The sequence below is a fragment of the Dicentrarchus labrax genome, unplaced genomic scaffold (assembly GCF_905237075.1).
Source record: "Dicentrarchus labrax unplaced genomic scaffold, dlabrax2021, whole genome shotgun sequence".
In the NCBI taxonomy this organism is placed as follows: Eukaryota; Metazoa; Chordata; class Actinopteri; family Moronidae; genus Dicentrarchus; species Dicentrarchus labrax.
The window spans coordinates 12,215,137-12,240,677 of NW_026136714.1; the positions used below are offsets into that span (position 1 = coordinate 12,215,137).

The window sequence follows — 25,541 nt, forward strand, 5'->3', positions numbered from 1 at the left end:
TACAATTATTTAGCCAAATGTGGTAGCTAAACGTTCAATGGAGATCTTTCTGCAAACAACTCTTGAATAAGGATGGCTGTTTTGGTCTGCCAAAAAAGAACATGCACTTTACATGAAACTCTACTAATTACTCGTTTAAGGTTGGAAAACAAATATGCACATAAATCCCATCAAATAATAAGTATATCATGTACTTATTGTGAAACAAAACATTAATGATCCTGAATGAGGCCAAAAAATTTAATAATTTTGCTTAGACATCACAAAATATTTAAATATATGCATTTATTTTGTTTTTGTATTTCTGTCCACCTCCAGCATCAGTCACGTAGAAAAAACATGTAGAAACATCAGCAGTGATGTAAATAAATAATAAAGCAATAGGAAATATACAGAAGTCACATCACATTTAATTATTTACATGTTATTATATACCTGGTGCTGTCTGAATGTTTGTATATAAATATATTTTGGCACAAATAGTAATAATACAAAAATGACTGGTGTTTGGTTGTCCTGTCCTTCAACCTAAATGCCTTTCCGTCAGCATGTGTAATGTGAAGGATTTATATTGTCAATTATATGAGTGGGAGGACTCGGACGCATTGTACGAGCTGCTGCTTCTTTGCAGTGTGATCTGTCACTGCTCAAGTGTCCTTGTGGGCCTTGTAGTTGTGTTATGTGTGTGTGTGTATAATTGTAGCCTCTCCACATAATCTGTTCTCACCGTGCTGTTTTGACACACTCCTGTCATTGTGCCGCAGCATATCTACACAAGAGCATGGCTATTTGTCATTCTGAAAAGGTGCCCTGAAAAAACCCTGAGCCGAGGATGAACTCACTGCTGTGTGGTTATGTGCATTTATGCGTGTGTGTGTGGGTATGTACTCCCACCTGTTTTAGAGCGTGCAAGTGCGTGTGCTTGGTTCTCAGCAGGGCACAATGCTTCACGCCTATGCGTTAGTGTGTTTTGAAGAGCCTTGATCCTGAGATGAAGTCTGTTAGTGTCGCTTGATATGCAGCTTCCTTGGTTTAGTCTGAGCTCCAGTGAGTTGAGAACACACACTGCTTCATCAACCAGACCAGACCAATCCACCACCTGGCCACACACACACACACACACACACACAAAGATATTGTCTGTGACAAGGCCAAAAAGGAAAATTGTTTTCTGAAAATGCATTGTTTCAAAAAGAGGACTCATTATTTGTGATAGGGTTTAAACTTCAACAGAACACTAGATGATTCTAAATAAAACGTCCAGAAATTATTATAAAAAATAATATATATATTCCTATTTAAATAATTAGAGCCCATTCCACGTGCAAAAATCTAACTGTGCTGCACAAGGAATGAGAAACTTTGGATATGAAATCATGCTGAAAATGCACAATTACTTCTAAGAATAGTAGCATCCACTAAGTGGAACCTGTAGTGAGAGTTCTGTCAACCACTGTTTTCAAGAATAAGAATGTTTCAATCTCAACTTTTAAGCCCTTAAAGTACTCAGAGGAATGGAAATTTGATGGTGAGGAAAATTGTGTTATGGTTGAAAGCTCCAGTAAAGCTCTAAAGTGGACCTTGAGGTGTGATTGAACTGCTGTATCCGAGGTCAAGAATGAACTTCTCGAATAAATCACATATTTATTTGATAGCAGAACAAAATGTACAATGAGTCATGTAGTGCATGACTCATTGAATGTGTAACCACCAGATTATAACAGGTTGTTTCCTCACCGTCTGTAAAATCTCTGTTGATCCACTCAGTGATTGTTGGAAGAAAACGGCAAAGTTGACCAAGAGGTTGAGGATCAATAGAGGAGACAGGGCTGGTCGCTGAGGTTGTGGTGACAACAGAGTGACCAGTGACTGCAGGTGGTCAGCAGGAAGAGGACGAGCTAAGGCCAAGAAAAGGGAGTGTAGGTGGTCCCACGCTTCTCTTGCATGCACCTAGAAACACAGGCCACGTGATAAATTTAAGGTTGGCTGACAGATGTTTACTTATAGCCCACGCTGGAATCAAGAAGTACTGCTTTAAATATCTTTCCTGCAAATAAAAATCAATAGATTAGTAATTCATAAATGATGAACAAAGACAACCCCATGTGAGTTGATCGTACGATCATAACGGGCGAGATGGCGGCGACGACAGAGAGTCTCCCAGGGTTATAAAGCAGGCGGACAAACAGGAGACAGAGAGATGAAACTCAGGCCAGCTGGCCAGACACTCACTGGGAAATCAATACTACATCACCCTCTTCACCCGGCTCCCCTCCCTCATCTGTACCTCCCTCTCCCCTCGCCACTGTCTCATTCCCTCTCAGATAGAGGTCATCCATAATTTATTCTTTAATGTGTTATTCTTCTTTCTTTGTATTTGCTCTATGGCTTTAAACGATGATACACCAGCCAAGAGCAAATAAAAGACCATCCACATTGTTATGTTGTTGAGTTATGATACTGCACATGCTTTAGAAAGGCTATCTGATATCCACACTACCTTCCACTGCAGTCAAATCAAACAAACCTCAAAACTTCAATACGGTCTTGTTCTTTTCCATTGGGCTACAGCAGTGCTGCAAATGCAAAGGCAGCAACATAACCTGGTAATATTATGAGTAAAATGTCCATTCCAGTTCAAAATGGCTACATAATAACAAAACCTGCTTTAAGCTAAATGCTAACATGCTGAAAATGACAACGCCAACATGCTGATGTTTAGCAAGTATAATGTTTATAATGTTCACCATGGAAAGTTTTGCTAATTTATGCTAAACACAAAGTACAGTTGTGGCTGAGGGGAATGTCATTCAAATTCAGGGGATCTCCAAAGTCATTAGGATTTATCCTCTGGGGACCATAAACATCTGTAACAAATTTCATGGGAATTCAATTTCAGTTTGGACTAAAGTGGACCAACAGGCTGACGAATATGTGCACCCCTAGACCTGCTCTGCTAGCATGGCTAAAAAACATACAAAATACAAAATAATGTTGCTTTTTAGAGAAACTCTTTACCAGCTGTAGTGCTCTGTGATGCCCCCTGTTAGTGGGGTGGTGGTAGAAGGTCAGCAGCCACAGGAGGGGCCCACAGTCCTCAGGCCCTGATGTCACCAGCAGCTGGACAGCCACTTGCACCCATTGGGCACATTGAACCAGCAGAAACCAGGCCTCGAAGAGTTTGTGGTGCCCCCTATAGTACAGGAGGAGAAACACAGCTCAGCACTACAGTTAGAGAGCTACATAAACAAGTGGTTCCTCTGGGAACCGCGGTATCTGAGGGATTTTTTCCATGCTGCTGAGGTGGAAGCGCATTAACAAACGACACTGCAGCACACCAGAAGGATTGAATAATCTATAATCTTGGAAACAGAATTTAGACTAAAACAAGCCTCAACAAAGTCTAGATATGTGATACTAGAAACCTGATACTTTTCCGGAACTTTCAGAAAAATCTTGTGACCAGTTTCTGACCTGACCAAAATGTTATACTTGGATCACATGATAACAACTAACCGACCTACATGACGACCGAACAAACTCTATCTGCCAATGAAGGCTACGATATGTGGCTGAAAACTGTGGAAAAAACATGTAAGAGGAGAGAATTTCTGTCAAATTAATTATCTTTTTTTTTTTTCAATTTAAGTCTGTTCCCAACCTCTCAATTCTATACGACTAACAGTGCTATAAACTAAAGTGATTTGGGTGGTCTAGTTTAGTTCCTAAATAAATCTGGCACTTAATCCATCCCAGCCTCTCTTTTTCCCAAGGTATGTGTGTGAATATGTACAACTTTCCTGCCCCGAAAAACAGCTGATAATTGTCAGCCCAATAATTTACACCCAACTTGTTGTCCAAACAATAAAAAAAACCATAACTATACAGCAGAGAAGGTGAGGTATTTTAATACATTTGGACAAACTGAAAGGACAGCTGTTTGTCTATGAAACGCATCTGTGATGTTTTTTCACCAAAGTTTTCATAAAAAGATTTGGATTCCAGTGCGCCACACAACCCTCAAATAAAAGGGTGTCTGGGGTAATTTACATCATAAGAGCTTTATTAATGAGCCACAACTCTGAGTGGCTGCCAGTAATATTATCACCCCCCAAAACAGTGATGAACATAAGTTTTATGCTTTTACAGCATGAAATAACATCTACAAACTACACCACCCAACCTTAATTTAGGTAAGTTTTGTTTTATCTAATACCACCTCTTTATAAATCGATGCACATTTAAATGTATAACACTTCTCTCTCTATTCACTCAGTACTGCAAGATGTGGAACGACAGCCTGCCAGAAATGAGTGAAGGATGGTAGAGTACAAAAAGTGGGACAGGAAAAGGAAGAATGTGACTAGAGCTGAGATGTTGTTGCAGTTCTTCAGTCTTTAAAGATTTTCAAGAAAAATGCCAAATATTTCCTGTTCCTTCTGTATATTCCATTTTCTTGTGCTGAAATAAAGAAAATGTGAATAAAGGCGAAATTGGATATATTTGGGTTTGCAAACCTTGTTGTACTCTTTGGATTCCGACTGTGGTCCAAAGTACCCCAACTCTCTCCTTTTTCTGTCTTTGGTTGAGCACAATGTTCTTTTCCTCAACATTCTAGTTCCAGCATCCTAAATGTGAAGACTTTCTTCTTTTTCTCAATTTATAGACAAGACAGTTAATAAGCATGTTAATCAATCATTATATTAACTGTTAAACTAAAAGAATCTCTAAAATAGTTATATACTGGGCATCAAATTCTGTTCAGCTGTTGATTAAACATGGACAAAACACATCATTTTGGAAAAATAGACATGAACAGGAGTGTCATGGATTACTGTAAAAAGTAAAAAAAAGTGTCCAAGATGGCAGATTTAGGCAGAAAGAGAGCTTCAACAAAGACACAATGACTTGAACTTAGAAGAGAGATACAGATCTCCCTAATACCATCATTAGAACTCTCTTCCTTATCTTACCTCTCTCCTCCCTCCTCCCTTACCCCTCTGTAAGGCCCTGGCAGCTGCATCTTTGCTCAGAGCAACACAACGTACGACATTTCCACCACTGGCTCAGAAAAATGTTTTGAGAATTTTGCATGGAGCTCCAGAATGGAGTGGTGGTGGGGATAATGGGCCCTGTTATAAACCGCAGCCGGAGGGCATCAAGTCAGCCATCTCCATCTCTAGGACATCTACTGCTTTCTGCTTTTTATCTGCATCCCCTATGTTCTTTTTCTCTAAACCCATCCAAACAAGGCTCTCTACTTTTCCCTATTTCATGCTAATATGCTATCTTTACTCAGTCCACTTTTCCCCTGTTTCTTTGGTTCTTCTTCTGCATTGTTTTTCTCACTCTTATTGGGCTTTCCAACACTCGTTTTCTCCACAGCTCTCTCTTTCCTAAGCTAATAGCTTCTAATGAGCACTTGGAGGAGCCACACAGTGCACCAGGACCTCTCTGCTGTGATGCAATGGGAAAATATCTGACTAACCACCCCCTCAACACAGCAGCTAATGGAAATAAGAACACCACACAGGCATTCAGTAAGGTGGTGGAAGCAGACACACATTAACACATTTCTCTCTGCGAGCCTTTTTTCACTCTAACCTGGTGCTACTGCTGCTGTCTCCGTCTCCCTCCTCTTCCTCCTCTGTCAGTCTCTGTAATGAGCCGCTGAGCCAGTTCAGGTGATGTCTCCAAGCTTCCCGAGGCATCTCTGCAAGAACAGATTCAGTTACAGACATAATGACGACGATTAGCATGTGTATGTACTTTTTACGATCAATTAGTATGCACACTATTCAAAGCCAGCTATTTAGTCAGTGTTTAAGAAAGGTTCAACATTATGGGAAATTTAGAAGATTGATACCACTCTCATGTCTGTACAGTGAATATGAAGCAACAGCCAAGAGCAGGTTAGCTTAGCCTTGCACAGAGACTGGAAACATATATATCTCATCTATTTAATTATGTTTCATTGTTAGTATTTATTTTTACCGATGGGGGTCTTTTTATTCTACCTCACTTCTATATTATTCTAATTAATTTACTTTAGTCTCATTGCCTCCAGAAACGTTTTATATCCTGGTTCTAACAATGTTCTAACTGTGTTTATAAATTATTATGATTAGTATGTCAAAATATAGTAGTAGTAGCAAATATTCACATAGAAGCTGGAACCAAAGCATTTTGGGGAATTCTATAAAAGATTGTTTCAGTTTTATTTTACCCTTATTTTTTGTACGTATTAAACAATGAAAACTCTTTATACTGAGTCTTTAAGTCTATGCTAGCTGGTGGTGGTAGCAGCTTTATATCTTCTGCACAAACATGAGACTGGTATTAATTCTCAGCAAGAAAGCCAGTAAGTGTATTTCCCAAAATATTATGTTAAGGGGCAGAATACTTCAAATAAAAGCCACAGTCAGAAAGTAAAGTTACTGCAGTCCAGAGGTTAACACGTCAATTTTCTATATGAATTAACTTTAATAGACAACTTTCCAAATATCAGGCACAAGTATTTTCCAAGCAGAACTAATTCAACTACTTTTTCCTGTTTTCCAGTTATTATTTTTATTGCTTAAAATGGCCGGAGTGGTGTTTGTCGCATGCTGCATTGTTCTGTAAAAAATAACTTTCCTACCACAGACCAAATGTTGCACTAAAACTCCACCTAACTGACATTTCAGGTTGACTAACAAACTAACAAATATTTAAAATTCTTGATATCTTGACCCAGGTCTTCCCCCCAGGCTATGTTTTAACAATGCAATGCTTAGTCTTTTAATTTTTCAAAGGGAGCGCAAATCATGATAAAACCTCAAATCTTCTACTTTTCACAGTACCATTTCCATTCAGTCTCAGCTGAAAAATTACCCTTCACCCCACACACACACACACACACACACACACACACACACACACACACACACACACACACACACACACACACACACACACACACACACACACATTTAGACACAGTAATAATTAACTCAGAGTTCTGGCTGGGCTCCAGTGTGTCCCTAAATGGCCCCATTCATGTAAATCATTCCTGCCTACAGGCCAGTCTGGGCACACACTGATAAGCAGCGCTACGCTGTGCCCCTGCACTCACCTACTGTGCATCCTTTCAATAGTAAAGATTCCCATACATAAACATTGGCAATACATATTTAGTATAGATAATATTGATTCTTCTTAATGAGAAGAATAAAAACATTTATTAGTGTGGTTTCAGCTTGTACAAAACAAGCAACTCATTAAACTTCTGTATAGATCGGACTTCATATGACTGATGCACTTTGTTCATTTTGAGAATACATAACCTTAACGTCTTACACATTATGTCAACTTTTATACTTGACATAAAACAGTTAATATGGTTAACTAACTAAAATTGATTAGCAAGAATAAGACACACAAGGGCCCATTCACTCTAGAGCAGGAACACTCTGTTGACACACAGTTAAAGAATACTTGAATAGACCTTTTTCTCACAATACAGGGTTTTGTGCATTGTGTCAGACTGGAATATCTAAAAGCAGACGCACACGCGAACACGCGCACACACACAGACAGACAGACAGACACACACAGACACAGACACACAGACACACACACACACACAGACACACACACACACACACACACACACACACACACACACACACACACACACACACAGATGAGCATGGATGTATACACTGACCTGACGGCAGAGTCAAGAGAGGAACCAGCAGACTCTGAGGTGACTGTGGGAACAAGGCCTTCAAAGATACACTCGTCTGAAACGACACAAATCACAAATTTCACAAATGTAAATCATTCTTACCTTGAACCTAATACATACACACTGTGCACCAAAACCCTGAAAAATGACATTTTGAATGGGACGCTGTGTAACAGTTATACAGTAGGTGCTAATGTGTAATGTAGCATGTAATAGGTAGCGTTTAGTGCAGTGTGACTACAGCCATTAAAACTGGGTCCACTGTAAGCACACTAGCACTGCCATCTACTGGTTAATAGAGGTGAAAGCTAGTTAAGCTGTATTCACAAAACTGTGCATCACATCTTCACCATAACACATATTTCGACATAACGTATTTTTTAGCCTTTTGACTGTAATGGCTGACATGTGAAAATTCATAACAGTCACACAGGCTACGCAACAACAGACTGAAGTTTATCTGGGAGACTCAGTGGAGGCTAAGAGTTTTGGCAAAAGTTGAAAAGTACACAGTGACACATCACAGTGTAACAGTTCACAGTGGTTTTCACACATTGCAGGTGTTTTATTCGTACAAAGCTATTACCAGCAAATTGATGATTTAAGAGCGATTTGCATCTATTGTAGACGAGGCAAAGGTGTGTAACGCAGTGTGAGTAGTGTGTAAGCAGCAAAGTCCCAGCTGGAGATAAAGTGATAATGATGTGGAGGATTCATCAAATGTTAACTGAATTTGCCTGCAGAGGGGAGGTAATTGTTCATCGCCCTGTGTGTGCATCTAAACCGGTGTCATGACAGCAATCATCGTTTTATTTCCAGCAAAGATGGTGTATAAGCAGAAGAGGACGACTGTTGTAGACTTAAGAATATGTTGCTGAAGGTGAAGTTCTCGTCTTTTTTGGCACTAAAGGAGGATAATGTTTAAATTCATCCACCAAAGTTATCAGTAGTAATTAAAACTGCAGCATCCTGGTACAAACAGCTGTCTTAGCTGTTTATAACCTCACTGGTTATATTATATATCTTCAATATTGGCGATTTCATCAATGCAAGCAAAAAAGGTGGAGAGTAGTGACAAGACAACATGGATTTTTGTCTCTTCCCACAATAATCAATAAATGAGACTTTTAAAGTTCTAATATGAATTATTTTTCACAACTATTTTAAAAAACATAGAGCTGTAAAGAACAGTTGATTAACTGATTAGTCAATGGACAAATGTATGTGCAACAATTTTGATAATTGACTATTTGTCATTTTTCAAACACAATACAGAAATTCACTTCGTCCAGCCAACTTTTCCTTATATAACTTAATAGTAAATATCTTTGGGTTTTGGACGGTCGGTCAGACAAAACAAGGTATTTGAATATGTCAACTTGAGCTTTGAAAAAACGATCATTAGTCATTATTTCCTGAATCAAGAGATTAATCAAAACAAGAAAAAATAATGACAAGATTTACTGATAATGAAAATAATTGTTTGTTACAGGCCTAAAAGACACAAACATTTACGTCAGACATTCAGATTCAGATTTTTTTGAGAAGTCGAGGCCTACCTGATGCTGCAGCAGTACCAGTTCCCTGCGGAAACAGCTGGTAAAGGTTTGGATAAGATACTTAACAGATTCGGTCCCTTCAGCTTGTTTAAGGATGGACCTGTTGGACACACACAGACGCACGATTATGTCATACTCCATCGCAACAGAATTTGCAAATAAACTGACAGAAACACACACTTACATCATCCAAAAACACAACACTCACACATCAACCTCAAAACGGAACACCAGCTCTCACCTGAAGATGTCATTTACATGCAAGAATATGGCGCAGTGCTGAGCACAGGCTTTAGGCTGAAACACACAGAAACACATTTTGTAAAATCATGCTGCTTCAAGGACAATAAAAAACCACCTCCATTATATAATAACTAATTCAACAATACACAAATGTTTACCCCCAAATACTGACCACTAGGTGTCACCATTGCATAGTCTACAAACCTCCCTTCCGTGAAACTTCAGTTCCTCCCTGTTCTCACTCTCTGCCCATTAACCACTCAGTTTACCACTTTGTCAGTCCTTCCTTCACACACCCACTTACTCTCTCATCTCTGCCTAATGCACACTCATCATGTGTTTTAGATTTAACACATTCTAAAACGCCCCAGCGCAAACATTTAACAGCTGTACTGTTCATGTCTGCCTCTCTCACCATCTTTATTTATCTTCTAGTCCCTAATTACCACACACACACACACACACACACACACACACACACACACACACACACACACACACACACACACACACACACACACACACACACACACACACACACACACACACACACACACTATAGGGGGAGCACATGAAGTCCACCTTACAGGCTTTAATCCTACTGTGTAATACAGAAGTATTAAAGTATTAAATGAGTGCCAGAATCAATGAGACAACTTTCTACCCATTTGATTTACTAATAACCAAACCAAAACCTGCAATTTTTGTTACAAATGTAGTAAACTGGCCAAATATGTACCAATAACCAGCAACCTGCCTCATTGTGACAAACTAATGACAGTTTAGTAAGAACAAACAGCCCCACCCTGTGTCTATGTGGTGTTATTACAGCATTCCAGCACACAAATCAAGCGTTTTCAACCTTAGTATTGACTAGTTTAGACATGTTTGTTTCTGTTTTGTCCTCAGCATTAATCAAACAAAACAGGCTTTACATGTAACTGTTTGCATGGGCATCAGCACTATCTTGGCATATTGTTTATGTACGTCAGTGTGATTCTGAGTACCGGTATGTGGGTTGCATGCATACATGTATGCATGTGTGCCAACTGTCATGGTTCCCCCTAGTGAAAACAGATGGGTTTTTTTGAGCATCCTGCTCCATACCTTACTACTAACACTTCAAGGAGAGTCAATTACAGCACACAACAAACATCCTGTTTTTGGCACTAAGGCCCAGGAAGTGAGTGTTTATTGTTATTGGGCCTGTGTCTCTCACTGGATCACAGGGGGCTGGGACAAGCCAAAATGAGGAATGTGGGCCTAATTTCATGTTTCCCATTTTTGATTGCAGTTTAAACAAGCGAGTGAAGGGGAGGCGAGGAGAGAGACAAGCCAGTCGGCTCAGATGCCTGTTTTTTTTTATCCTGCACACACGTATCCCAACAGAGACTTACATATATACAGACACACGTGTGAAACGCACATCTGACATCCAAACAACCTGAAGGCTAAGTGAAACCTAAACGTATGCCTCCCACTCTCTTCACGACAGACACGCTATACCAGATGTAATATCATAAACAAAGCACAGTGACTGAAGGCATATGTGTGTCGGGGTTTGCATGCATACATGTGCGTGTGAACTAGCAAGGTGATAAAAAGAGGTCAATCAGAGATGGATGAGGGAGTAAACAAACAGACCCATGATGGGACTAAGAAGTTAACAGTCAACGTTTGTCTCTGTCTCTCTCACACCACACACCCACACCCACACACACACACACCCACACACATACACACACACAGTTAGATAAGTTGTTTACAGAACTCCTCTTTCCAACTCAAGATGATGGAATTATGAGCAATCAACTGAACTCATATTCCTATAATTCATATTACTACACCGGTGTGTTTCAGTCCAACTTAATTTTTAGGAACAGTTCCTAACCTAAATTGTGCACTGCTAGCCTCTTATGTACACAGCTCAAGTGGACCATCACTCTAGGAAAACACGAGTGACACAACTGACAAACTTCACCTAAGTTAACATGAGGCAGGTAAATTCTTGTTCCGTTGACATTTATAGCTACCAAAGGCAATGCAATCAGTAACCTCGGTAAATAGGATGCCATTCAAAACTTTACACACAAGGTATTGCATTGCGTTTGGCACAAACAATTTGTAGAAAACATGTCTACATAGATTAATCCACTCCCCTCCACTTATGTAATACCTACTTAGTGAATAATTACTCTAAAGATATGTTTAGATTCTGCTATACAGTTGCTTCTACTTTCAGTTGTCTGAATTGTCTGATTTTAGTGACACATTTAACAATGGCTAACTATTTCATCTGATGTGTTCATCCAAGTTACTGTGGAATAAGAAAAAAACGGTGGCAATGTAAAAAGAAGACATATCTCTACTGGTATATTCCGATTGCATTGTAGTAATGAGGACATCATCTTCAATAACTAGTCATAACAATCCATGAATCAAAAATCACTTCTGACTTTTGAACTGGGCATTATCTTAAGTTATATGAAGTGAAGAGTGGCCAAGGACTCAAGTGACAGAGAGTTCAGTACTTACCCAGCACAGTAAAGGCTGTGTAGCACAAGCCAAATGATGTGAGATGCAGTTAAGAGCTAGCCAAATGATGTGAGATGCATGCAGAGCAAAGCCAAATGGTGTGAGTTAGCCAGGCAAAAACAGTCAATAAAGACCCACCAAAAAACGCAATGGAACACTTCCAAGAACTATGCATATGAAAACATTACAACTCCATACCTCATAATAAAATGAGCAGGCCTTATATTCAAACTGTTTGGTTTCACAGTTTACAAAGCAGTTCAAAGTGAAGCTAAACACATATGGACTGTGCAGTGATTTCTGATGTGAGACTATAATTCAGGGCAGATGAGTCCCACTATGTACATAACAAACCCATTTAGCAATATGTCACCAATTTATCAATAGTCTTAAATGCTGCCAATTCATGCAGCTGTAAAATGCCACAATACAACTCTACAACTGTGAAGGTAAAACCAGCCAATCATTAGTTACTCAGAAGTGGATGTTTTTGTGTTTTTCCATACACTTTAGATGAGCTCTTATGATCTGCTCACATGGCAGCTCTCAAAATACAGTACAGTATACTTTGGCTTGGCTGTAATGGACTACTTCCTTCCCATACTGATGCTGCCAAAATAGTTGTTCATGGAGGTAAATGAGGTAAAATATATGAGATTTAAACCATGTGTTTTACCTTGCACTTGCCTAGACACCACTTGCAAAAAAAAAATGTGTTCAAAACAAAACCAGACATTTCACCTATAAAGTAAACTAGAGCTGAAATGATCAGTCCAATAATTGACTAGTTGATCAACAGAAAATGTATATTATCTTTTGATAAGTGATTAATTTAATTTTCTTATTTTTTTATCATCGTAAACTAAATATCTTTCAGCTTTGAACCGCTGGTTGGACAAAACAAGCAATGCAAAAATGTTAACTTGGGCTGTGAGGAAATTTTTCCACAATTTCTTCACATAGACTAGACAATTAATGGAGGAAATCTGCAAATTAATTGACGAAAATAGGTGTTAGTTTCAGCCCTTAACAAAACTTTAAAATAGTTATATACTTGGCATAAATTCAGTGCTCAGCTGATGGTTAAACATGGACAGAACACATTTCCAGCATATCTAATCACAGAAATACATCAACACATTATCTGTTTCTTCATATCAATAAAATACCCACCAGCAGCGACTGTGCCAGTTGCTGTTCTAGCTTCTGTGGCATTGACCCTGTGTTTGCGAGAACACACTCCAGTAGACTGAGCACTGCTTCCTCCAGGCTGGACAGGTTGTGATACCACAGAGAGACTACTGCTTGTTCCTCCAATGACAAGCATTGGCTGTAAAAAAAAAATAATATTATAATCACATCACATCTGAAATATTCAAGGTGTGTTTCGACATAATAATGATAGAAAACATATATTACAACCTAACAGGAACTCAGCACCTGTGTATTTCCCTACCTGGAGTAGGCAGAGCTCAGAGCATCAAGGAAGTCCTCACTAAGTGCTGCCCTGACACAAGTCACCGGCTGCTGCAACAGTACACCAATAAGAGGAGCAGCCTCAGGACAGGTGATCAGGGGGACACAAGCCTCTGATGTGGCCTTAATACGGTCACATGAACACCTGCAAAGAGTCATACAGACAAAATCACTCACCCTCAAGACGTGTGTATTGTCCTTTTCCTGCAAAATGTGTTGACTTGACTTGACTTAATATTTGTATGCTGACAACATTATGTACCACTCTGTATGCCAACTATAATGTTGGTGGGGAAAACCCGCTATATTGTGGAAATTAGTTTCTACAACAGCTGTAACAATTACTCAATTATCATTCATTTTTTGTGTATTTCCCACAAAAATGCCAAAGAAATGTCAGGTTCCATATTTCTTTTTTTTTAAATGGGTTCTTGTTCGTGTTTTCATATGAAGCCATCACTCTGTTGTTTTTTCCCCCATTCTTTCTTGTTATTTCATAGACCAAACAATTAATCAATAAAATAATCAGCATATTAATCAGTTATAAATATAATCACTAGTTGCAGCGCTAGTTTCTACTGTGCTGTACCTCTGATTTATGTTGCAGATAGAACTGCAACTCTTCCCAATGTTTTCCTGCAGCAGTGCCACCATCTGAAATGTAGTAAAGAGCACAACTTAACCCTAAATTGCATATATGTGGACATACTCACATACAGTATGTATCAATGCTGCCAATACCTTTCTCAGGACTTTGAGATGGTACTCTTCAGGTGGTACACCCATATGCTTCATTAATGCCTGCGCTGCAGCATCGTCTTCTTCTGTAGCAAGCTGACAAAACACTTTCTGTGGGAGGGCAGGCAACACAATGTGCAGCAGATTATTGGCACTTTATGTGCATATCTGTAACAGTGGACAAGACTTTAATACAATCTGCCCAAACCCCAAGATCCATTACATCAAAGCTAATTAGTTACTGGAATATAGGATGACTCTGTTGGCGTCACATCATTTGAACCACATGAGTGGAGAAAAGGCATTCTAGTAAGTGAGAATGTATGGACGGCATATGAGCAACTTCAGAAATGAACATTCTTTGTTACAGAGGGCCTCTGTGTTTTACAAGCATTTTTCAGAAGGGGCCTCATCATACACTGATAAAACTAGACTAATAAACTCAGCTGATTCTCGTCTGTGAAAAAAGCAAGACATAATGAAGGAACAAAGAGATGGAACATTAGACTCGTACTGCAAGTTATAATGTCACAAGAGTGGTTCACAAATCTTTTGCATGTCAACTTTTTGAATTTTGAGTTTCTGCTACAAAAAGTGAGGGCATTTTTCTGAGATCATTTGAAAGCAACAAAAAAAACGTTGAGAAACAGCCTTATTTCATGTTCAATGTCAAGATTCTTAATAAAAAAAAAAAACATGCCACACAGCATTCAGTGGTCGAATGATTAATAAACTGAATGTTTGGCAAGAAATCTGTTCGGTATTTACTCAGAAGTGTGATGAAAACCCAAAGACCTATTACTTTGAATTAGGGATTGATTTAGTCCTCTCTATTTGACCACAATAAGTTGACTCACTGGTAAAAGTTGGAAAGTGTGATCCAACAGAAACAGCCAAGGCCTCACATCTTCAACACACATCTGTTTTTACAACTCCAGTGAACCAAAAGCAAAGAAACATCCACACCACTAAGAGTAGACTGAAAAAGTACAAATCCCTTTCAAACTGCAGATAAAAGGAGATCAACAAGAGACGAGAAGAGAAAGAGATTGAGAGAGGCACAATATGTAAAAAAGAAAAAATGAAAAAAAAAAACAAGTAAAGGAGAAAAACCAAACTCCCAGGCAGAGGAGCGCTGCAATGCTGTTGGTTGGATGTGTGGTTTCTTTGGCCAAGCCCTACAGCACGCTAAGATGCTTACCCTCCACATAGTCTTACAAAACAACCCCAATCACTACCATCTGAGCACCCTCAAACCCTGCACACTGAGTGCATACAAAACCAATCACACTTATCCCACCCTTGGTAAGGAGGCACAGTGGGGCTGGGGGATAAGAGAGGGAAGGAAGGCTGGTTAGAAAGGATTGGCAGAGAGAGACTGGAACGCACTGCTATGGCTGCATTTGGAGCGGGGGAAAAAGGGTGTGGTCACCAGAGGAATGGGATGAAGGGCAAATGGATAGATGGATGGCGAATACTTTAGGTCAAAAGTCATCCTTCTCTCACAGAAAAACAGCAACCGAGCTGGCTTTGGGGGCTTGGACATGCTGCTGCCATAGAAATTATCCCTCTATAAATCTAAAATTAAAACAGAGGATGTAGAAAAATGCACAAGGCAAAGACTTGGGTTGGATTTGACGGGTGCCTGTTAACAATTACTAAGCCATGATTGAATTCTCCCAAAACCAATGAAAGACTCAAGTATAGCCTCAGATGGTCAAAACAGCAGAGACAAAAAGAGGGAAGATGAAATGAGGGAAAGAGCAGACAGAAAAGTCTGAATGATCAGGCAAAATAATAAAGTTATATAAGCAATTGTGCTCAAACCTGTTGTACTGACAGAGTGTGTTAGAGAAACAGGTAATTTTAAAATGTGCCTTGTCCTCCTACATTTAAGGCCATAATCTTTTGACCAAATGAATTTGTGGTATTTTAAAGAGGTTGACTTATAAATGGTAAATCAGCAGTTCATGTGTTTCTCCCTTCAAGATCAAGTTTAATAATACAGGTTTTAGTATTATTTTTTCAAACAACACTGGTGTAAAATAACCTCAGATGGCATTAGAGAACATCTAAAATTCTGAATTAGTTTTTGACTAGTGTTAGTTTGTATATTACAGCAAGTTCAGAGTTATAGCAGTTTCCAATTGTTTCATTATGTTTTTGTTTTCTGCGTGAGGCTGTTATGCTTTTTGTATGTGGTTCATAAATTGTGCTTTAAAATAAGACCTCATACAAGTAAGACCACTTTAATCCTTAAATGTGCCAGGTAAAAATTGTAGGCTTACTGGCTTTCTTGTCAAGAGTTAGATGAGAAGGTCGATTCCACTCTCATGTCTGTGTGTTAAGTAGGGAAGTTCAATTAGCTTAGCTTAGCATAAAAAGTGGAAGCAAGGGGACACAGCTAACCTGGCTTTGTTAAAGACGTTAAAAAATAAATATAGTAGTACCTCTAAAGCGCACTAATTAGTACATTGTATTGCATTTGTTTGATTCATAGATAAAAAGAAATGTAAAAAAATAAAATGTAGGGTTTCATAGTGTTTTTCATAAAGAAAAGTCGTATCCATCCACCCATTACCTGTGCAGCGTCTACTCACAATGAATACAAGATGTTATAAGTTATTGTTGGTAGCCAAGACACAGTTACCTCCTGTAAAACCACAAATGTTCATTTTTATATTTCGGTTTGTGTATGGACAAAAAAAAAAAAAACAAGATGAGAAATAAACCAAAATGGAAAACTAGTGATTTAAATTAAAGGATAAAATGAAAAGAAAGTAATACAAATAATAATTTCAGTGAGTCATACGCCCTGAAAGAGAGATGCCACCCAAGAGGAAACAGAAAGATCACAAAGAAACTTTCATCTCCAAATTAAAACACTGCAATGTGAGCAAAGAGTCCAAAATATGTTTTCAAACTATAAAGCTTCCACAGTGGCTCCAGGGGCTATCTGTGGTTCACCCTGTTTGAGTCATTAAAGATACACGTCAAAGATTAAGCTATCAAACCGTCCATCCTCCGGCCCTCTAATATTACACTCTCATGCTTTACTTATCTGTCATCTCTTCAAAGATCACGGCATGTTACTGCAGCACTGTGTGGTCCCCCTGCTAGCACAGGATGTAGAAAAACAGACCGATTGAGCTAATGACTATCTGACATAGCCTGCAGCTATGTGGCTGTACCCAGCATTCATCAAACCCAGTGAGAACGCTCAGATGTGGAGAGGAGAGGCAGACAGGGAGGGTTGAAGGGAAGACATGAGGGAGAAAAGGCAAAATACTCCCTACTCTAACATAATTTAAAGAGAAAAATACATGTGGCTACTAACAGTATATACAGTAGCAGTAGAACATGTGTTTTAGCACAAATACACAAACATATGCAAGCACATGCAGAAACGTACACAAACACACTATTTAGGTGCCACTTAGCACCAGATCCTCAGTCTATTATGGAGGCAGCAAGAAAACAATGTTGGGGAGCAAGATCAGACAGGGCTAACAGAAAACAGGCTGTATTCTGCATTCCAGAACAGGGAGTCCAACACAACACAGACACAGGGAGAGACACAAAGACGTACCATCTCTGGCCTAAAACCATACATCTGCCCTGCTCCCCAAGACGGGAAGAGCTGCGGTGAATAGGTTTTTTTGTGCTTCCCGCCATTCCTGTCATTTGTGGGGAGTGGAAGCTTCTTTGGAGGAGAAGGAGAATGAGGAGAAGCTGCAGAGTTAGTTATGAGTTTATTATACTTGTGCTATTTGGACACTTTGCATGCAATTTTAGTACGAGTGGACCCAGTGAACCCTTCAGGGCTGTAAGTATCAGCTACAATTAACTACTTGTACACAATGATGAAAATACAGTTTAAACTAAACTATTTAAATGTTCATCAAGCATGAATGCAATTGTTGTTTGAGTGAGAGTCATCAGAAAAGTGACTTTTATCTCAGTTATTTCACAATAAGAATGGTTTTCCACTATTTGAGAAAGTAATGAATCTAACAAATGTTTATAATCTTATCAAAGTTTTCATTTCTCACCAAACCTTAATTGCAACTGTGCCTAATTTTAACCAAATCAAACCAACCGCGATCGTCCCCTTCCAGCAGAAATTAGGAAGGTAAAAATGGCTTTACATGCAGAGATAAAGTCATTTACAAAAGGACTGAAGGTACATCAACATAACAGCCATGATAGATCCCTTTTCTTTAATGTAATCTTTAATTCTGAAAGATCTATACACCTTCACACACACATGCATATATGCAGACATACCCGTACAAAAACACACCGCCATACTGTAGACACAAACACAACCACGCACACATGTACTCCGCTTCCCTTCTTATGGGTCAAAGACCATCTGGAAAATTCAAGGTTTACTTTCAAGGCACTGTTTTAATTAGCAAGATGTTTTATTAGATGAGAAATTAATCAAAAGAATACAAACACACAGTTAATCTGGCAAAAATGTGAAGGTTCAACATTGTTTATCATAAGCCATCTGTGTGAACCCTCTCAAAGTTGAAAATTGCAGAATCTTTTCTTCCCTCTGTTCTCTTTCCCTCCTTTGTGTGTGTGCCTTGAAAACACACAGTGAGCAAGATCAACTAACCATAATATAAAGGCTGATCCTTCTCTAGTGACAAGAGGCAGTGAAACAGTCAATTTTAATTTGCCTTCAAAATATGTTTTACAGTTTTGGGCACAAAAGGCTCAGGCTAACAGAGACCCAATCTCCCCCATTCATCATCCATGTCCCATTGGAGAGGAGACACAGAGGGCTGGCGAGAGAACTCCTATTAAAAGTAAATTAGACAGAAAATCTCTTCAGCAGCCCAAAGTCAGTCAAAGACTTTTTAGGAGTATTTGTTGAGGAGATGAGAGTCAAGAACTAATTAGGACATAAACAGCAAACAGATCCAGCATGTAAATGATGTGAAAAGGCATATGATGGACGATTGGAAGAGAAATAAATAATGTCCCGAATGGGTGGAACAACAGCTTGATTTCTTTTTTTTTTTTTTTTTTTTTTAAACACTTTATTTGTAATTTTCCAATTATCATATAAAACAATTATATTCTCTGTTTTACAAAAACAGCTTGATTTCTTACTGAATATTTGAAATACTGCTTGTATGAGTTTTTGTCTTCACCTTTTCTAGCTTCTCTCAGTTATGAGATAATTGCTGTATACCCCTCACTTGGGCCCATATGACCAATGAAACCACAGCCTTTATGTGGTATCATAATTGACTATGTTTCTATATCAGGTAAGCTAGCCTTAGTGAGCAAACTGCCATTGTCACAAATAATCAATTAACAATTAGGATACAAGCAAGTTTGCGTATGTCTAACTTTTAATATTAGGAGAGTTCGTTCTTTCACCAGACTGTTGTTGCCCAACTTTACCCAAAACTAATAAACCCTTACTGTACCTCCTACTGTATCAAAGGCTGGGTCTCGAGCTCCAATGCTTTCTTGGTACTAACCAAAATGCGTCTCTAGCACCAAGCATCGTCAGATTCATAGTTTGGTTTACTTATGCTTTGATTAGACATTTCCTAATTTTCGTATTTTATTTAAGAAAAGTTCTTGTACAACTTTGTGTCAAGACAAAATTAAACATTGATGCATTTTTAACATTTATCTTATTATAAAAAGGTGTTCTTCAGCGTGAGGTAACAAAACGTTTATCATGTACAAAACCTGAGGTATTATATCAGGACTGCCATCAAAGTATTTTAAATGATGCTCAGGCGAACAGTTTTTTTGTTTTTTTTAATTTTGGGGAATTTTATACTTTTATTAGAAACAGTTCAACAAAAAGATGACAGAAAGAGAGTAGATGGAGATATGGAATGACAAGCAACTGTGAGCACCTTAAGACCAAGGAAACCAGGGCACTATAGACCTATTTCTACCTTGATCTTCCCCTGAATTTCAGTTTCAACCCAAATTACTGAGATAAAATAAATGCAGTTCAGAAAATGCCCAGTGACTGCACATATAAAAATGGAGTGAATCACAAAGATTGAAGATTGAAGGTGGCATGTAAAAGCAATCACTGGTAACTTTTCTTAAACCTTACCCCTTACTCATATATTTAAAAAAAACAGTATTATAAGTATACCTAATTTACCTTAGGCTAAGTTCTCTACTGACAAAAACAGTGAAAGTTTAGTCCATACCCGTATCCACTGGTTGGCTTTTCTTTCCACAGCATTGCCTGGATGCTCCGAGTACAGTCCCCACAGACACTGGAACAACAACCTTCTGCTTGTAGCTGCAGACAACAAGACACCAGAAATCACAAGTGCATAGGTCTCTATAGGGATGGTAGATTTCTATTCCCCATTAGGTTTTTCAGAAGATGTACTCACCATCAGCAGTGACATAAGGGTTCCAGCACAGTCTGCCAAGAAACTGGCCTAAGAAGGGCAGCCTCTTCATGGTTTCTGTTGTGGAGCTCTTAAGGACAGAACAGGGACAGCCACAGACAGGAGAAATTGATTTAACAGTGTACATTTTTTCATTTTGGATCCTGCTAGCTTGGACTAATAACTTAAGTGGGTTAGTTCTGAGTAGAAGGTGCATACAGTAATGTGTTTTTATGTTGTTGTTTTTTTCTATTTGGCACATAATCAGACAAACATGACGGAAGTGGAAATAATCCAAAACATTTAATTTCTCATGGTCTTACTGTATTATAGATAATTACACCTCCTCACCTGTTTCATTCTCTTTTGTTTTATCCTTTTAACAAAGTAACCTTGTGCCAAACATTAGAAAAACGATCCTAAGTGTAATTAATGACGGAGGTGGATATGGAGTTGTATAGCATGCGCATCCACATCCACAGGTGCACAGTACATTACTCATGCATCACCTTTGCTTCCTGTGTTTTGGTCAGTTCCCACCATAGTGTCAATAGTGAGAGATACACAGCGCAGAACAGGGCTCTGGCTGAGGGTGCTATACCTGTCAGGTTTTAAGTATGTGTGTGTCTGTGTTTGTTTATCCAGCTCAAAACAACAGACCATGTGATTTATTTCACCTCACAGCCTATTAAAACATCCAGAAGGTTTCAGGCTAGGGCAGGCATTGCATTTAAGAACCCGAATAACCTCTAATCCTGACTTTCAATACTTTTTATTTTTGAAAATATTAGATTTTCCCAGATGACCTTCACTTGGAAAATTTTAGACTTAAGGTTTGGAAAGATTCCAATAATATGTCAGGGCAGCCCACTTAAATTAATGGAAAACAAGACAAATTAGGATGTAGTGCATGTGGGAAAAAAAAGAATGGAGCTTTTTTATTTAAAACCAGAACCAAACAGAAGGTGATTATTGAAATGTGTTGGGAAGTTCAGCAGAACGGAAACACACAAATTAGTTTGTTCTAGTTTACCACGATAAAACAAAACAGCATATTTGTCAGAAAATGACATGCCATTATTTGTTGAGACAAATGCTTTTCAAAATAAATGATAAATCAGGATAACTGTAAAAACACCATATTTTGTTCCATGGTCTCAATCCATCTCATTACTTTTCTGGGGTTAATGCATCAACACGAACACATTGTGTTTTACAAAATGATGACTGCAGTGGAACCTACAGAAAGCAGATCAAAGAGGTGACGTATTACTTAAAATTTACAAGCATGTCTGCACACGTGTGCATGAATCACGTTAAGGGGCATTTACAGTATTACTTAGTATTAATCCCATATTAACAGACTATATCATACATTTCACCTCTGAGATAATTAAACTGTAAAGAACAGCTTTGATGCTGGAGAAGCCCACACAAAGAAATATGACATAAGCCAGTTGTAATTGAAGCAGTGTGCTGTTGCTCAACCAAAGATGATTCGGCTTACTTCACTGCCGTGTACACACAGTGGATGTTGTGGTGTTCGGCGGTCAGGTTCTGATATGAAAAACATGGACACGGATTTAAAATAACACCCATAGGTTTTTTGGTGGGCTTCAAAACATTTCCCTGTCCTTGTCTTATTGCTCAAGATTGTCTGAAGATTGTTGAATGTTCTTTGGCTAAATCATAATTTTAAACACCATGTCTGGTTTTATTTCTTTGTGTAAAGTATTTTGTAACAAGGTCCAGTGTGTAGGATTTAGTCTAGACATGTAGCGGTATAGTTGCAGATTGTAACTCACTCGCATCACCCTATCTTTCCAAGGACAAGGGAGAAAATGAAGGTGGCTGCGAATAAGGCAAACGGTTCTAGCCAGAGCCAGTGTTTGATGTGTCTGTTCTGGGCTACTGTAAAAACATGGTGGTCTACACAGAAGGAGGCCTGTGCCATCTCTAGATAAAAACAGCTCATTCTAAGGTAACGAAAACACAACAATTCTTATTTTCAGGTGATTATACACTAATGAAAACATACCCATGAATATTATATTCCTCCTAAATGTTACACACTGGCCTTTTTAAGAAAAGTGCTACATAAATAAAGTTTATTATTGTACCATGTCTTCTCACTGGGCTCATCATCCAATCAACCTTATTGACACTCATGTCAATCAAGTACACATGCTCTGGGTATATACAACTTTTAACCACCACTATTAGAGGAGTTGAACATTTTCCACTGTGTCTTGTGCAAAAAAACACTGACTTTTAAGAGAAAAATATTTGTACCTTTTAAATAGATTTCAAGGGAAAAGAGGATTAGGAAAAAGGAAAGAAGAAACAAGATAAAACTTGGTTGTTGCTATGCCAATATGCATCAATCCTGCTTCGTACACCTTTGATCAAAAATAATTAGAGAGCCTAAATGTAGCACTGGATAAAAGGAAGACGGTAAGGTAACTTTCGGCCTATATGTTCAAAAAGAGCATCAGACAGACAAGGAGACTAACTTGATTCACTTAAGTGGATGAGATCACCATTAATGGGAAGCAGAATGGTAATAGGCCAAGCAGAGTTTCTCTAAATGCCCCCACTATGCCCCCGCAATACCACCAATGCCGTCTGGAACACAGCCCTCACACTCAACCTTCCTATCAATCCAACAACACATGGTAAATGTTGTGTGTGAGTATACGTGTGCATTTGTGTGCTGTTGATGCAACTAAAAAGGAATGTTCATTTACAATAAGAACTTTACTAATGCTTTGTGACTGCAGGAATGCCCATAAGAATGAACAATCGCAACAGAAAGTAATTATCACTGACTTTCAGGGCCAAATCACCATCAAAGCCTTGTCAACATGGTCCCTAATTATAAACGGGCTTTGAGACTATGTATCTTGTCTTGATTAAGGACAGACATCTCAGACAGAAGTGACTGATTATGTACTAAGCCAGGGAGGCAAATGGGACAAGTTTATAGATGATGAAAAAAACAGTGAGGAAACACTTCTGTCCCTGACATCACTGAACCACAATCAGAGTAGCCCTAACATTAAATAGCAAAGTTACTATGGTGAGCACATAAATATAAACTAGAGTGTATTGTCGAGTTCCCCACACCCTTCATCCATCTTACTTTGGGCAGCAGCATTTTCCCATCAATTCCTTTGAGGAGTGGTGTAAAACTGCAGCAGTGGTATTGTAACCATAACTATGGTGACTATAGGTGTACAACAACATAGCAAATATGCATGTACACTTCCAAAGGAACGGTTCATCATTTTGAAAAATTTGCTTATTTTTATTTTTGACTAGAGTTACCACACTTACATCTGTTCAACATAAAGCTGGAACCAGCAGCTGGTTAGCTTAGCTTAGCCTGGCACTCTCTAAATATAGCACACTATATATATATATATATATATATATATATAGTGTGTTATATTTGTATAGCTATATCTGACAGATTCACAAGTCATACCTCATTTGTGTTTGTCTCTCAACTGTTCTTTTTATACTTTTCGTACAGGTGAGATATAACGTGTTAATTAGAGAGCTGTAGATGAGCTGCTAGGTAAATTTTGTTACCTTCAGACGAACCCAGGGCACTTCCTTCTTCTGTTTCAAGTCTTTATGTTAAGTTAGGCTAACTGGCTGTTGGATCCAGCTTCATAGAATGGATCACCTGCTATGTTTTCTTCAGGGCTGATACAGATACAGATTATAAGGAATCAAGGAAACCGCAGACAGACATTTGGAACCTATATTTGTAGTAAAAATGAAAATCTTAGAATCAAAGTTTAGAATAAAGTGGTGAAATGTACCTAAATACATTTTCTTAAGTACTACTTAAGTTCAATTTTGAGGCATTTGTACTTTACTTGAGTATTTGTATTTCCCTGTTTGTGGCACAGCAGCCTTGAGTGTTGATTGGATATGTACATGATATGTAACCAATCAAACAGTGCTGTGGTCGGGACATTGAGTGAGACTACAGAATAGTGACTGGACAGAGACAGGAGGCTGCAACAGAGCCAAAGAAGGCGTTTTTAATTGATTTTTATTTTTTTGATTGATCGACAAAATAAAACAATTAAAATTACCATTAAGACAATCTGAAAAAACCTGAATATTAGCCAGGCCGACAATCAGTTTATCCCTAATGAGAGATAAAAGAGTTGTATAGAGCTTCCCATCAAACTGCCAACAAGAAAGCAAATAAGTGCATTTCCACAATATTGTACTTAAGACAGGAAACTTCCTCCACTTTTCTAGCCAAGTGTAAACCTGGAAATGATTAATAACTAGGAGTATTTCTCATCTTTGGGCAAAAGGCACAGGAAAGTTGTTAAGTCCTCAAAGGATAAAAAATGCTGCCAAGAAGCAGGGTATCCTCAGCTGGTCTTTTATGAACCAACTGCCAGTAAAAAGGATTTCAACCCAATTAAGCTATACCATTCTTTTCTCTTTCTTTGTATCCGCTCCATCATCCTACACACGCTGACACCTCTGCATGACAGATACCCAGAATAATGCAGACAAACAGAGAAGGAGACAGACAGATAAAAATAATAGCCAGTCAATGCTTCATCTATAAAAATATATGGCTAGTTGCCGAAGTAGAAAGAAAGTAGAAAGTAAAACAGACAGACACGGAGACCGATTCTAACCATCACCAGGGTGTACCAGTAAAACATATGGACTGTAGAGAATAACAAATTAAAACCTGCAAGAGCACCATGACTGAAAGACTAACAAGAAAAATATTTCTTATGTGAGAAAAAGAGTATATTATGTGAAAGAGAAAATTGGTTACAAAAAGCAGCAAGCCAGAAAGTGCTAAGGCGCAAAAGCTGGAACGAG

At 38.5% G+C, this 25,541-nt stretch overlaps 1 protein-coding gene across 4 annotated transcripts in view; it reads right to left on the reverse strand.

Annotated features, from left to right (window-relative positions):
- Positions 1-265: 265 nt before the first annotated feature.
- The window catches only part of fancc (FA complementation group C), a 29,342-nt gene continuing 4,066 nt past the window's right edge, over positions 266-25,541 (reverse strand). For all 4 annotated transcript variants that reach the window (XM_051422873.1, XM_051422875.1, XM_051422874.1 and 1 more), the window contains 13 exons: positions 20,676-20,763; positions 20,484-20,578; positions 14,284-14,391; positions 14,132-14,196; positions 13,523-13,687; positions 13,240-13,396; positions 9,530-9,585; positions 9,289-9,388; positions 7,709-7,784; positions 5,605-5,713; positions 3,019-3,193; positions 1,738-1,950; positions 266-1,099 (listed from right to left, as the gene is read on the reverse strand). In XM_051422873.1, coding sequence (XP_051278833.1) covers positions 863-1,099; positions 1,738-1,950; positions 3,019-3,193; positions 5,605-5,713; positions 7,709-7,784; positions 9,289-9,388; positions 9,530-9,585; positions 13,240-13,396; positions 13,523-13,687; positions 14,132-14,196; positions 14,284-14,391; positions 20,484-20,578; positions 20,676-20,763 — 1,644 coding nt within the window. In that variant the 3' untranslated portion in view covers positions 266-862. The remainder of the gene's footprint in view (positions 1,100-1,737; positions 1,951-3,018; positions 3,194-5,604; positions 5,714-7,708; positions 7,785-9,288; positions 9,389-9,529; positions 9,586-13,239; positions 13,397-13,522; positions 13,688-14,131; positions 14,197-14,283; positions 14,392-20,483; positions 20,579-20,675; positions 20,764-25,541) is intronic.